The 16,500-nt window shown below is 32.8% G+C and overlaps 2 protein-coding genes across 2 annotated transcripts in view; both read left to right on the plus strand.

Moving 5' to 3' along the window:
• The first annotated feature begins 5,088 nt into the window (after positions 1-5,088).
• Positions 5,089-5,893, plus strand: LOC104773044 (VQ motif-containing protein 22-like). Its single transcript, XM_010497592.1, has one exon. The coding sequence runs from the start codon at positions 5,136-5,138 to the stop codon at positions 5,712-5,714; it is 579 nt and encodes a 192-aa protein (XP_010495894.1). The 5' UTR covers positions 5,089-5,135; the 3' UTR covers positions 5,715-5,893.
• A 7,236-nt stretch (positions 5,894-13,129) lies between these two features.
• The window catches only part of LOC109131528 (RNA-directed DNA polymerase homolog), a gene marked incomplete at its 3' end in the record, with an annotated part of 7,687 nt that continues 4,316 nt past the window's right edge, over positions 13,130-16,500 (plus strand). The window contains exon 1 of the mRNA XM_019242570.1: positions 13,130-13,330. Within this exon, the coding sequence (XP_019098115.1) occupies positions 13,130-13,330 (201 nt within the window). The remainder of the gene's footprint in view (positions 13,331-16,500) is intronic.

Genomic DNA, 16,500 nt, shown 5'->3' on the forward strand with positions numbered 1-16,500 from the left:
CCATTCATTAACAACAATGTATATTGAAACATTGATTCGAAAAATGCTTATCTACATTGTGGGCTCAAGTATATGAACATATATGACTACTATAGATACTAACTTAAGTGAATCTCTAATAAGAGTTAATGAAATCTCATTCTCCAATCCCCAGAAAGTAAATATAGTGCTAATTGATGTTAAAATTTATGTATAAATAACGTGTATAACTGTTGGTATCTTTCCACAGACATTCTTTGGCGATCGATCTGATTGATGTATAATATCGTGCTGATTGATGTTAAAATCATTGAATTTATAAAGATAAATTAGATTTACATTGTCAGACTATGTGTTTTTGTTATATGCATTTTCCTAGATTTTGATCTGTTTTTTTTTTAATAAAGTTAAGGCATGTCCAAAATCTTTTCTATTTTTGTCTTGGGATCTTAATATTGATGTTACTTCCCATAATTCTACAGCTAATATAGTTCTGATCATAATAATTAGATGTTTTTGAGAATTATAATTTGTTTTTGGATAATTTTACTAACTAACTAAAAATTAAATATACAAGGGAGAATTTGAATATCATGTCTAAATTTCTTACCGAATACATATTAAGAAATCATAATATCATGACTAATTATTGAAAGATAACTATCATAGGACAAAAAAAATTATGATGGATAAAAGAGAAAGACAAGACGGGACAGGATAGGACAAGATGTGATGGAACGGGACGGGAAATGTTTCCTTTTATAAAGTAGATACGTCTGGATTATATATGAATAATAATTCAAACTAAAACCGAATTGAAATTCAATATTTAGATTTTTTATCAATATTGTACAAATAGTTTTATATATTTAAAATAATAAGATTCTAACTCATTTTTCAAATTTAAAATTTATATGAGAAAATTTAATACTAAATTAATTTAGATGAAAGAGTTTAAATTAAACAAAACCACAACATCATGTTATTAATGTTTATCAAAAATTTGAAAGATGAAAAAAACAAAACCATAAATAGATATGAGAATAAAATGGCTGGATGGCTTCAATTCTAGAGACTTTCATAAGGTGGCTGTTCCGGCGAATAAAGTGACGATTGCTATCGTGAATAGTATCACGAGGAATGGTAGATTTAGTCATATTCAGCACTGGGTGGGCCATCTTGGCTTCATGATCAAGTGCATGTTGAGGAATAATATTGCTGGTGTTTATTATTGTTCTTGGTTACTTTCGGTTCTCAAACTATTTTTGGTTCTATCTGATGACCAAAAAAAATGACAAATAAGTCTCTTATTGTTCCACCATCAGCAGCCCATGATTAAAAATTTTTTGATTCATCAACACTGTCTTTGTTGAAAGCCAATATGCAATAAATTACATTTCATGAGAAATCATTATTGTAAACACCTAATAAAGAAAAACCTTTTTTTTTGTGTCCATTAAACAAAAAAACATATAAAACTAAAAAATTTGATGTATTATGTAAATGAAAATATGACTAAGTCCGGGGTATTTAAGGTATTACAATAAGAAATAGTGGATATGCAATAGAAAGGGGTAATTCGTATAATAGAAAAGATTGCACTTAAACGATTTTCTTAAAAAAATTCACTATGTGACATATAAAGAACTAATATGAGATGGATATTTTGAGAATTTTGGATATTTTTGAAAGTATTTTGAGAAGTATAATTTCCACTAACTGTATAAATTAAATATTCAAATGGACTTTATATATTTCGAGAAGTAATTCTCCACTTTGGAACGGGTAACTTCAAAATTTCAGTATTTTTTGAAAACAGTTAGATAGTTTGTTAAAATTATAGATTTTTTGGATAGTAAAAACTAACTAAATAAAAAATTAAATATTCAAGAAGAATATGTGTATCCCGTCTAAATTTCTTACCCAATCTCTATTAAAAATATTGCCTACCAAGTAATTATTTAAAAGAGAACGATCATAATTGTGACATCCCGGTTGCGGAGAGGTTTAAAAAAATTGATTTGGTCACCTATGTCACCAAACTGCAGTTTTCTTTTCGGTTAAAGGTTCTGAGATAACTCTAGAGTTAAGCATGTTTGAGCTGGAGTAGTTTCAGGATGGGTAACCATCCGGGAAGTGATTGTCGGACGTATCAATTACGTGATGTGGGCCCATGGACCAGGAGTGGACATGGGTGTGCCCACTAAGAAAGGTGATGATCGGAGCGATACAATAAGATAGAAAAGTTCTGATGGATATGGGACGAGAGGAGATGGAACGGGACATGATAAAACGGTACAGGGACGTGTTTCCCGTTCCTATAGGTTATATACGTGTAATAATCCAAGTAAAACCAAACTTAAATTAGATATTTGAAATAATACAATTATATAAAAGTATTTTGCCCGTGCTATAGCACGGGTTACTACCTAGTCAAATACATTTCGAAAATGGCAAATTCTACTATATTAATTGAGAAATACAAATGTGAAACTAACCTTAAAGTGTAAAAAATGTTTAATCTTTTTGAGAATTTGTTAGAAATGCCCCTTTTGGCATACCCCATTTTTAGCCATTTTTATTTTTGCCCTCCTTTATTTTTAGTGACCATTTTACCCTTACATTAATATTAACTTAATCAATAAAATGAAAAACAAATTTTCCGACATATTTTCCCGCCAAAAAATTTTCAAAACAAAATTTTGAAAAAAAAAATTTCCCGCCAAAAATTTCTTACAAGGCTTTTATAAGGTTTTTAAAAGGTTTACAACCTTGTAAAAGCGTTTAAAAGATTTTTAAAAACCTTTACAAGGTTTTTAAAAGGTTATTAAACTGTTTTTAAAAGCGTTTACAAGGTTTTTAAAAGGTTACTAAAATGTTTTTAAAAGCGTTTACAACATTTTTAAAAAATTTTTATAAGAAAATATCTTTTAAAAACATTTTTAAAATCTTTTAAAAACCTTGTAAACGCTTTTAAAAACCTTTTAAAAACATTTTAAAAATCTTGTAAACGCTTTTAAAAACCTTTTAAAGCATTTACAAGGTTTTTAAAAAGTTTTTAAAAACATTTACAAGGTTTTTGAAAGATAAAAAAATTCAAAATTTTTGGTGGGAAAATCCAATTTTGGCGAGAATTTTTTCATTTTTTGGCGGGAAATTTTTTTATATTTTTTGGCAGGATATTTTTTTATTTTTTGGCTGGAATTTTTTTTGATTTTGATGACTGTACATTCTTGCTGTCACTCAAAGAAAGGGTGATTTGGTCATTTTGTACATAAAATGGGTAGTTTTAAAAATAGTCAACATGTAAGGATATTTTTAAAAAAGGACATGGAAAAGGACATTTTTTAGAATGCCCCAATTAATTATATAGACAAAAATTACTAATTAATTTAAAAAATGTAAACCAATCAGAATTTTAAAAACTAAGATTTTATATATAAGTATACAATAGGATTATTTTTAATAACTATAATTAGAAGATTTTGTTAAGATTTTCAATTGTTATTCTTCTATCATCTTTCTTGAATTTTATTTACAAATTGTTTTGGATTATCATATAACACTTATGATTGATAAACATGTAGATTTTTTTCTGCATATGTTGTGATTTGAATTTTTTTTAAACCAACATATATTACTCAACAGTCTAAAATAATTACTATTCTAAACGATATATGTAAATTTACCAAACAAATTCAATATAAAAATAAATACTATCTCAGACAAAATAATATATTTAAAAGATATATGTAAATTTACCAAACAAATTCAATATAAAAATAAATACTATATCAGACAAAATAATATTTTTAAATAAATATAATAATAATTTTTAGAAAAAAATTGATATGTGCAGTATATTGTACGGGATATCTCCTAATTGGTATGTATTTAACTCTACAAATATAAAAAATGGTATACTATATAGTAAATATAAAAAAAATTGTTTTTATGATAAAAGACTTTGATTAATTTTGTTGACGCTGGTATTTAGTTGGTACATTGGCTTGTAGATTTTTAACTATGATTCAAAACCATATTAAATTCTAAAACTAAGAATCAAAAGAATCGAAATGGAACCGAACCAAATATTCAAGTGGATTAGACTAAAGTTTTAGAAGGCCATAAGAAAGACTCAAAAGTTTCTTTGAGAATCGCAAGCTATCGCAATTACAATTGAGATTGCAATTTTAAAATTATGGGATCTTTGCAAGTCATAAGATTATTTGTTTTTTTTTGTCACACAATTGATTGTAAAGTCGTTCGTATTGTTATTTGTTGCGACTGATTTTTTAAAATTCTGAATTATTACTTCTAAATAATTAAATGTTTATTTGTGTATTATTGGTAACATTTTAAATTATTTAATCTATATATAAATAAATTTAAAAATTTAAACTAAATCTACCGCAAAATAAAATCATAAACCAAGTCATAGAGCAAAACAAAATAAATTTATAAAATTGCAAAATAAACAATAAGATAGTCTACATCCATTACTCATTTTTACTTGTAATGGTGTCACGTAAACCTTTCATAAATCTATCATGGATCATTTGATCCGCTCAGAATTCTATCACTGATCGGCTACGTAAACTTTTCGTCACTAAATATTTTAAATCGCGTTACTGATTTATTGGGTACTCACAAGTTCTAATCAAATATCGTAGCAACTAATTGCAGCGTTTAATAGCAAAAACATAACTGTCAAACGAACATCACACATTTTTTAAACCAAAAATAAAAAAAACATCACACATTTTTTTCCTAGATCTTCTTTTCGTTACAATATTCTTCTAGTCCTTGCTTTTCCAAAAATTTTTGGGTTAAATTTTGTCACTAACCAAAGCAAGATAAAAGTTCATCAAGAAAAAAGAAAAAACTTAATTCTAGAATTACTCTACGTGAGAATTGAGAAATACAAATCGACAACATCAAACGTTAGGCGACGACAACCTTTTTAAAATCCACGTGCCCGAAGAAAACAAACCAAAACCAACGGCTGTGATGTGTTAGATGGTCTTCCTTTGACCAAGTCGAACCAATTATTAAGTTTTATACAATTGTCTTTTTAAGAAAAAATGAGAAAGTCCATAAATACTCAACAAAAGGGTTCTCGTCTTTGATCTCTCTCCCATAATAATAAGAAGAAGATGGCCAACTCCAACAACGACTGGTCTCAGTTCTACAACAACCAAACCTTCTTCACCACCGCTACAGCCTCCACAGTCACAACCACCACCACCACCGCCACATCAGCTGAATCTCCCCTGAACCCCGAAAGCCGCCGTGTTGCAAAACCAACACGTCGGAGGTCTAGAGTCTCGCGTCGTACACCCACTACACTTCTCAACACCGACACAGCTAACTTTAGAGCCATGGTCCAACAGTTCACTGGTGGTCCATCAGCCGTGGCTTTCGGGTCTTCGTCTTCGTCTGCTTTTAGTCTTACCTCGTCGGATCCTAGTGCCGGAGCTCCGTCCATTGGCTACCAAGCTCCTTGGCAATACGCTAGTTTGCAGAACCAAACGGCTCATCATCACGAGCTGCCTCAGCAAGAGAGACCGTACATGTTCTCGTCGTCAAACAACGTGAGTACACTAAGCTATCCTAACGCGGTGGTTTCCAATGGTTTTGTAGCGGCGGATGAGAGTAGCGACGGCAGAGGAGGAGGAGGAGGTTATGCTCCGTCGTCGGAGAGGAGTAACAATGTTACTTCATGGTTGCAATGAGGAAACGGTGAATTATCATTCTTCAGAAATGGTTATTTTTATTTTTTTTTACCAATTGGGAAGGAAAGAAAAAACACATAAAAGGAGGAAATGTTAGGTATACTGACTTTGTTTGTAGCAGAATGAGTACTTTGACTATTGTAACTTTTTTTTTTAAGTTGTGTTTTATTTAAATTTCATATTTTGAGGACTTTGTCGACGCATAAATTTGAATAACCTAAAATAGCATTTACCAAATTGAGATATCGTCAATCCATAAGTTAAGATCTCATTTAGGAAAGATGGCTTTGGAAACAAATGTAATCAATGTGATCATATGATATGGTAAATATTGATATCTTTTCGACTACAAAATTATACGTTATGTGAAATTTATGGAGTGTTACTGGATAGTGTATTTTAATGGAGTTAGATGTATTTCAATAATGTAGTTGATAAAGTACAAGAAAATTCAGTGTTATTCAATATCGACTTGTTAGGGTAAGACTATCGAGTGTCATACGTACGTAATGTATATGCACAAATAAGATTAAAAGGATCCCGTAGTCGTATTCTATTGACCTCAAATTCTTGTTTATTTCTCAAACTATATGGGTGTGTGAAACTAACTTTTGAATAAATATTAAGAATTGAATAGATTAAAGTTCTTTTCGTTTTGGTTGTACAAAAGAAAGGTCTATATATGAATTGTCTTTTCCATTTTCTCATTCCTTCCATGTGATTAACTTTAAGAAAAATCTTAGTTGGCTTTTCAATTTAATGAAGAATTTTCTCTAAAGAAAGAGAAGTAAGGAATACTAGTTTACAATGCCGCCGTTGCTTTTCGTTCGGAAACAAGGGAAAGTGAGTTGGTGAAAGTAGGCTACCAACATGTGAAGAATCTTACGTGATGTTTTTCTCTTTTCTTTTCTAAAAAGTGATTTATAATGGGAAAAACGAGTGAAAAAAAAAAAAAGGGTTAGAGCCTTATAGGACATGATGAAGGCACAAATTTACATTTTTGGAGAAACAAATCGTTACGTGAATAATGTTTGCTTAATTCCTATTGTGTTTCCATTGTAGCATTTAACTTAAAGGGTGGCATTCCGGACATGAAAGGCGGGTTAGAAGCAGTTAATGATCCTTTGTTCTTAACTCAGCTTTTAAATCACTGTCAGTGCCTCAGTGGACCAGATATATGCACAATCAGCAGTAGTAGATGTGCTTCTTACATGCTCAGTAAAAATGTTGACGTTGATGATGACCTCACATATCTTAGTTCACACTCTAACCGCATCTTCGAAGGGCTTAGATTCATTCTCCTTACTCGCTTCATATATATATATTTTTTAAAAAGACTCACTTCATCTTTCTTCCACACATATTTTCTCTTAGGCGTTTTGCTTTCTAAACCATCAACAACAAATGTTGTAGGAGTTAGTGCTTCGGGGTCTATCTTACCTTCTTTAACCACATTTGGCCTCTTCTTCCTCTTCGTTGGTTTTGAGTCTTGATATGTTGAGAAACATTGTTTTTTTTACTGCGCTGAGACTCTCATGAAGCATCAATTTCATCTCTAGTCAAAATCATCTTCCTTGCTGAGGCATTATTAGCCCATGGGATATTGGGATGTGTCCGAAAACATCAAAAGATATTTTGTTGGCTCTAGCCAAATTCCTGAATGAAAAGTGATCAAGACCAGTCATATTGTTGCTGTCTCCACTGATGCATCATACGTTACTTCCTTGAGCAATTACCCAAAAAATTGTAACTTATAAGTGGAAAAAATGCTTTTTGGAGATTCAAAGTTAAATGTGAAAAAGATAATAATAATAGTCATAATAATAATAATAAATTAAAAATAGTATTAATAATAATAATAATAATAATAATACTAAGAAATAATAATAATAATACTAATAATAATAATAATCAACATATCAAAAAGCTGTATTAATCAAAATAAATGGTGTCTCGCAACACCAAGTTCTTCGACTATTATATAGTAAAACACAAAATCCATTACCAGAGGAAATGAAAACCTAATTGCTTGTGAAATATTTTTATTCTAATATAGAAGACTTATCACAAACTAAAAAAATAAAAAACCAACCTCTCAAATCAGCAATATCCAAAAGAATCTAAAACTTTAATTTGAATAACACCAAAAAAAGGAGCGTGCGTGGGTTTGACCAAAAAAAAAAAACGTTGGTAAATGATGATCGCAAAAGCGATTTTCTCTGGTGGTGGTTTTCTTCTCCGATTTACTCTCGCTGTTGTGGAAGCGGTTGAGATTTGTGTTAGCAGTAGAGTGGGTTTCGTGGATTGTCTCTCCCACTCTGTGACAGTTATCTCCATATTGTGTACCACGTCTCAATATGCGTAAACTGATCTCTTAATCGCTCAAATCGGGTGCTACAAATTGGAATGACACTTTACACTCAAACCATCAAATCCCTCAATTACTCTTTTCAATTCACAATACTCTCTTCGTTTTTCCGACATTCTTACGATCATGGCTGATAACATCCGAAGAGCTTTGCAAGATATTGATCTTGGGGCTGATGATGTCCCAATTGCGTTACCAATTGAAGTGGTTAATCAGGCTGCGACGGTGAACCGTTTTATACTGATGGGCAGACCGGTGATTCCACGGCGTCAAAATCTCCATTCCATTGTTGCTGCTCTTCCCCGTTATGGGGACAGGGAGTATTGGTTCATCGATGGATTGTTGCAGGCAGACGTTTCCAGTTTATCTTCCCATCTGAAGAATCAATGGAGTTGGTCCTTAGGCGAGGACTATGGGCTTTTGCTGAACGTATGTTGGTCCTTCAGAGATGGACTCCACTTATGCCTATGGCGATGCTGAAATACATACCCTTTTGGATCCAAGTAAGGGGTATCCCGCTGCAATTCCTAAACAAGGAGGTTGTTGCTCACATTGGTCGGACTATGGGGCAACTGATGGATATCGACTATATTGAGTATGCTGCAGCTCAAGTGGAATATGTGAGGGTCCGCATCAATTGGGATATCCATGACCCTCTGAGATTTCAGTGCAATTTCCAGTGCACACCGGGTACCAACACTCTTCTTCGCTTTCGGTATGAGCGACTTCAAGGTTTCTGTGAGGTTTGTGGGAAGCTGACTTATGATTTTGGCAACTGTCTGGTCCAAAATGGTGGTGGTTACGACTCTTCTAACAGGGATAGTGATGATGACAACATACCAATTCCAAGAAGACCTCTCAATCAAGGTGTGCAAATCCGTGAGTTGGTGGATGAAGAACTTCTTGAGGAAGATATGGATCAAGAAGCGGAACCAAGGCAAAATGGACAAGTAGAGCAGAATGATGAGGAGGATGACTACGTCTTTGAGGAAATGGGAAACCCAAGCATGTGGGCAAGAGAAATGGATAACAGTGAGTTATTCAACCCTTGCCCAATTTTCCCAAACTCCTACAGGAACATTTCAGGTGCAGAAAGGATCCCCTCGGTTATTAGCAACCCCATTGCTTATAAAGGTGATTTTCCTCCAATGAATTCTGAAGAAAGTGTTGCTGATCCACCTAACCGTAAAAAAAACATGCTGACTCGGATGAAACGGGGCCTAGCAAGGAGACATCTGACCACGGTAAGGACTCAAGTTCAGATGACAGCTACAATGGCAAAACAACAGTGGGAGGCGCGGTGGACCCTGAACCAACACTTCCCTCATGAGGACAACCTGCTGGAACTGTCAGGGTTTTGGAATAGACCTGACGGTTCGACGCCTTAAGGAGATATCTCAGAAGTATCTCCCGGACATCATTTGCCTTTCCGAAACCAAACAGCAGGATGACTACATTCGTGACAAAGCTTGTGAACTAAGATTTCCCAATTATGTAACAGTCCCTCCTTTAGGTCTAAGTGGTGGTTTAGTAGTTTTCTGGAAGTCGTCTGTAGATGTTTCAATTCTGTTTCAATCCCCTAATCTTGTAGATTGCTTTGTTAAAAGTAATGGAAATGAATTCTACTTTTCTTTTGTCTATGGGCACCCAAATCCAAGCTATAGAAATGATCTTTGGGAACGAATAAAAAGAATTAGAATCCAAAGAAGGAATTTCCCTTGGCTAATGATGGGTGACTTTAATGAGTTACTAAGCAATAGTGAAAAGAAAGGGGGATGAGTACGACCAGAGGCTAGTTTCCAGGGTTTTAGAAATATGGTTCGACATTGTGGTCTCACTGATCTTAAATTAGAAGGGGATAGATTTTCATGGGCTGGTAAGCGAGGGACACACTTTTTTACAAGTTGTTTAGATAGAACAATGGCGACAAGAGAATGACATGAACTATTCCCTACTTCTGAAACTTTGTTTTTGGAATTTGGAGAATCAGATCATCGACCTTTGGTAACACATATTTCCGACAAAAGAGAGGAGCGACAAGCTGTTTCAGATATGATAGCCGTCTAGTGAACATAGAAGGTTTTTGAGATTCAGTTCTTTCAGGATGGTATGGAGCTCAAAATCAGAACAGTGCGACTGTAGCTCTGTCTGATAGGGTGAACAATTGCAGAAAACATATTTCAAGATGGAAACGACGGAACAGAACAAATGCAACAGATAATATAGCACAGATAAGAGCTCAGTTGGATAAAGCAGTTTCCTCATGAACATCTACACCAGCAGAAAGACAACAACTTAAAAGAGATCTTAATCAAGCATACATTGACGAAGAAATATTTTGGAAACTCAAAAGCAGAAAGTACTTGGGCTCAAGAAGGAGATATGAACACTAAATTCTTTCACTCAATGGTGAAAGACAGACAAGCTCGAAACAAAATCCTCTCAATCACAGACCAGAATGGAGTTTATCATCGAGGAGATACAGAAATAGATGAAGTTGCGGTTAACTATTTTGGTGAACTGTTTCATTCATCAATCCCATCCCTGCGTCACCAAGAAGAGGTTTTCAATGGTTTTGACAGAAGAGTAACGCCACAAATAAATGCCGAGCTAACAAAAGAAGTGAGTCTCTTAGAAATCAAACAAGCAGTTTTCAGTATTGGTAAATATCGAGCTCCTGATCCTGATGGTTTTACAGGAGCTTTTTATCATCAATTTTGGAACGACATCCAGTCCACTATCGTGCAATAAGTTCAGCGATTCTTCACTGAAAGCAAGATGGCACCACATCAAAACCATACTAATATCTGTCTTATCCCTAAAACAGATGCACCAACAACCATAAAAGAGTTTCGACCAATCGCTCTCTGCAATGTCAGTTATAATATAATTTTCAAGATACTGGTGAACAGACTCAAGAAACATCTCTCAGGTATAATTTTGGAGAACCAAGCAGCTTTTACTCCAGGTCGAATGATCACAGACAATAATATAATAGCACATGAAGTATTCCATGCACTAAAAGCAAGGAAAAGACAGTCTAAGTCCTACATGGCTGTCAAAACTGACATCATGAAAGCCTATGATCGTTTAGAATGGAGTTTTTTGGAAAAAAACAATGCAGCATATGGGATTTGATGAGAGATGGATCAGATGGATAATGGAATGTGTCTCAACAGTCGGTTTCTCAGTTCTTATAAATGGTTCACCCAAAGGCCACATTACTCCAGAAAGGGGAATCAGACAGGGAGACCCACTATCACCCTATCTTTTTATAATCTGCGCAGAAGTCCTATCCCACCTGGTTCAAAAAGCAGCAACGTCAAATAAGTGACCATGGTCCATCAATAACACATCTTTTATTTGCTGATGACTCCTTGTTCTTCATGTTGGCAAATGATAAATCCTGCAAAGCTATGAAAGCAATTTTAAGCACCTATGAAGAAGTCTCAGGTCAAGCTGTCAATCTAAATAAGTCGGCAATAACTTTTGGCAAGAGAGTCAAACCAGAGGTCAAAACAAGAATGCGACGTATTTTAGGAATTCACAATGAAGGGGTAGGAGGAAAATATCTTGGTCTACCAGAAGAAGTGGCTAATAAGAAAGCTTAAATGTTTCAGTATATCACAGACAAGGTCAAACACAAGACTCAAGGCTGGAATAAAAGATTTCTTTCAGCAGGTGGTCGTGAGGTTCTTCTCAAGTCAGTTGCAATTGCTCTACCTGTATACTCGATGTTTTTAAGTTCCCTAAAGAGATATGTGAAGAAATCAACAACCTACTGTCCAACTTCTGGTGGGGTGATAGTGATACAAAAAAACATGCATTGGTTTGCATGGAATCGTATGACAAGATCCAAATCAGAAGGTGGTATAGGGTTCAGAGACATAGAGCACTTTAACTTAGCTTTACTTGGGAAATAGGTATGACGAATCATGCAACACCCGACCTGTCTCATGGCTCGGATGCTAAAAGCAAGATATTTCAGTGACACCAATATACTGAACGCTACAAAGAAACGCAGGGAATCCTTTGTATGGAAATCATTAATGCAAGGTCGAGACTTACTAAAAAAGGCATGCGTTTTATTATTGGAGACGATTCAATGATTAATGCATGTATTGATCCTTGGCTACCTCTACATCCGCCTAGACCTCCCAGAGCAAGGAGTCACCAGACTTCAAATTCTCTAGTAAAGGATTGAATAAATACCAATTCAGGTGAGTGGAATGAAGAACTAATACGAGATCTGGTTGCTGAAGAAGATGTGAACCATATCCTATCCCTCAAGCTATGCAAGTATACACCACAAGATGTACTGGGTTGGCACTATACTACGAACGGATTATACTCTGTTAAATCGGCATACTGGTTGGCAAACCAACTCTATAATGATCCACATGTTCACCCTCCGCCAGGTAATCCTGTTCTTAAATCCAAAGTCTGGAAACAGTTCACAGCTCCAAAAATCAAATATTTTCTTTGGAAAATATCATCGGGATCTATTGCAAGTGGAGAGAATTTAAGAAGAAGACATATCAACAATCACTCTACTTGTCGAAGATGTTGTCACACAGAAGAATCTACAAAGCACATATTATTTGACTGCTTTTATGCTCAGATGGTTTGGATAGCATCTGGTTTACCTACCAACATCATTATAGATGCATCTGCTTCTCTAGAAGACAAAATGGAGGTATGTCTTTCAGACACCAATGCCCAAAGTAATCCACAACCACACCAAGTTGCTCTACGTATTCTATGGAGATTATGGACAAGCAGGAACTATCGTCTCTTCCAACCAAAAAAAATTTCTTGGCATTCTATATTAGCTAAGGCTAGGAACGATTCTCATGAATGGTTACATGCACAAGAATATCATCAGAGTCTCAACAATGGGTGCACATTCCATCCCCAATCAGGTGGTCATGTTTCTACTAGCTCAAATTGGCAACAACCACCTACATGATGGATTAAGTGCAATTATGATGGTTCTTTCAAAACCGATACACGACAATCAAGATCAGGCTGGATAATTCGAAATGAGATGGGTGAATTTGTTGATGCTGGACAGGCGGTTGGTCAATTGACTGAATCACCACTAGATAGTGAGTTACAAGCTCTCCTCATTGCAATGCAGCACAATTGGAGCAAAGGACACAGAAATGTCATATTTGAAGGTGATTGCAAGCAACTAACGGATATTCTTGATGGAAAAATGCTAAATTCAGGAGTTTTAACTGGATCCGTAATATCAACTACTGGAAGACACGTTTTCATGATGTGGTTTTCAAATGGACGCCAAGAAACAGTAATCGAGTAGCAGACTTGTTAACCAAGACCTCCATTCCAAACAATTCATGTTATAATGTGTATACCCATGTTCCTTATTTCCTTTTACAAGAACTAAGATGTAACAGTCACTAATTATCGTAATAGAAAAGTCGTTAAAAAATAAAATAACACCAAGAAAATATAAAGTCATGCATCATTGCAAAATTATATTAACGAGAATAACTTAATACTACAATTATCAAGAAGAAAACAAACTCAAAACTACAAATTCTAGTCTACAATGTAATTTGTTCAACTAGCATTGAACAAAGTCTTATATAACAGATTATAAAAACAACATAAATAATAATTTGAATATAATTTGGCCATGTTTTTGAAATTAGGTGTAATGAATTATTTACTTCTTAAGTTAATCTTACAACCTATAACATAGTTAAATAAAAACTAATAAACAATAAATTATTAGATCACTAAGTTCTAGCAATTATTTATGTCACTGATTTTTAAGTATCCTTGATTTAGGCCCTGATTGGTAACGGCTGTTACTTTTGGCTGTAAAGACTTTGACTTTAAAATTTTAGCTGTAGAGAATTTGGCTGTAGATGCTTTGACTGTATAAACTTTAACTGTTAAAATCTGATTGTTTACCAACAACTTTTAAAGCTGTAGCTGTTATTTTTATTATTATTATAAATATTAATAATAAATATATATTATGTCAAAAATTAATTTATATAACATTTTAATGACAAAATAAATTTTATTAATGATAAATTAAAATTTTAAAAAATATAAATCAATCAAATATGAAATTTTGTTTGAAAACTAATTAAAAACAAACAACTATAAGAATAAGAAATAAATAATTGAAGTTGTAGACATCAATTTATTAACTTATTAAATTTTAAATAATGCAAAAAAAAAAATAGTCAATGCATTGTTTGAATGTTATTCTCTTATTAATGATGAATTTCATAAACTCTTTTATAGTATTATTAGTGCTGATGATGAAAAAATAAAATTTATTATTGAAATGGGTCTTAAAAAAAGAGAAAAAAATGAGAATAATTAATTTATAAAAATAAAATATATAAAAACTAGTCAAAAATCTAGTCACAAAAATCTAGAATAATTCATTAATTTATAAAAACTAGTCAAAAATCTATTAACCACTAATCAATGCATTGTTTGAATGTTATTCTCTTATTAATGATGAATTTCATAAACTCTTTTATAATATTATTAGTGATGATGATGAAAAAATAAAATTTATTATTGAAATGGGTCTTAAAAAAAAGAGAAAAAAATGAGAATAATTAATTTATAAAAATAAAGTATATAAAATATTTATATATACTTTTGAAGAGCTTTTAAATATAAAAGGGTGAAAAAAAAGAATGCTTTAAAAATTGTTTTGTTTTAAAGCATGAATTTGACGCTTTAAAAAAGAAAGGAAAACAAGGAAGAGAAAAAAAAAGTGACTTTTAAAACTTTAAAAAAATTAAAAGCCAAAAAAGCCTGATTGGTAAAAAAATGACTGTCATGACTTTAAAAGATTTTTAAGTCTTAAAAGTAGCCTACCAATCAGGGCCTTACTTTAAATATGTGTATCTATGTTAGTTATAATATGGTATATATATAAAATATGCAGAATCTACTTTAAAATATTTTTATATTTTTTTATGATTTGCAGTTGATTTACATCTCTCTTTAAAATCCTAAAGCTCAATCAACCATATCATCCTCTCCATAATTATTTCATATGCTACTAGATTTCAAATCTCTTTTCCAAATTGGTAACCTCTTCTTTTCTAGTCTCTTTTTTTCTAGTCTTTGTTGATTTCTAGTGCACTTACACTTTTGTTTGTATGAATTTGTTAAATTTTGGGATTCTCCTCAATTTTGAGAATTTTTTGTGCAATAAAGTTTTTTTTGGATTAAAAGATCTTTACACGATGATTTTGATAATTTAGTTTGATTTTCATTTCTCCACATATCTGAGAAATTTTTATTATGAAAAAACAAAATTATAAATCGACCATTCTAATAATCTTCTAATTTTTCATTAGAATTTAATTTTTTATTATTATTATCGAGTTATGGTGCTTTTGCCCTTTTTGTGTGATGAAATTGATGCATTTAAAGATTTTCCATGATTTAAGAAGTTTATGATTTGATTTATGTTTACCACTTTGCAATTTGCATATGAAACACTAAGAGGGGGGTATTGGTTTGAGATTTAAAGAGAATTTAAATGACTTTAAATAAAATCATAGAAAGTGTAAAATGAAGGATTCTAAAAGATTGTTTAGTAAGTGTTTTAAATTCTTGCTGATTTGTTTTCCTAATCTTGTAAAATCTCTCATCAAATCTTTCAAACTTTCTAAAAGAATTTTGCACAATATTCTTTTGTTTACTTACTTTTGTCAAAAAAACATTGTTTCATACTTTCATTACCAGAAATTTTTATCATTATTATTTATGTTGCATGTTTTTTTACAGATTACGATCATACCAATTAGTGAATTTGCAATTTGAGAAAACTAATCAACTATAGTGCATCCACGTCCTTGGAGTAGGTAAATAATTATTGTATGTAATCCCAGTATAATTAAATAATTACGAAATAATGCACTCCTGATTTGATGAGCTTAACGAGATGATGATGGTGATGGTGGAGAAATCATATGTGACGGTTCATTGTGATGGTGGAGGAATCATTGCTCGATTTGCCCACTCTTGATCTGTTAATTTTTCTGGTTCTGTTTTACTCTCTTGTTCTTCATTTTCTACAAAAGAACAACAAAAAGTCATAGACTATGAATCTATGATTCACAATCTTTCTATTTGATGAGAGAGTTTACATGATTTTTGTAACATCCGTGAACCGAAATCCCGGTTTAGGGGATTGCATCGGTCGATGCAAGAGGTGCATCGGTCGATGAATGTGCAATTCTCTGCGTTTTGACTTAAGTCAAACGCTGCGTTTTGGACAAAGGGAAAAGAAAACCCTTAAGTCGTGTTTTGGTTTCATTCGACGGATTTGGCCGTTTTTGAGAGAAAACAAAAGAGAGAAAAGTGTTCTTGGTGTTCTTGGAGATTTCTTGGAGATTTGGGGCGTTC

The sequence above is a fragment of the Camelina sativa genome, unplaced genomic scaffold, assembly GCF_000633955.1.
Source record: "Camelina sativa cultivar DH55 unplaced genomic scaffold, Cs unpScaffold00430, whole genome shotgun sequence".
NCBI lineage: Eukaryota > Viridiplantae > Streptophyta > Magnoliopsida > Brassicales > Brassicaceae > Camelina > Camelina sativa.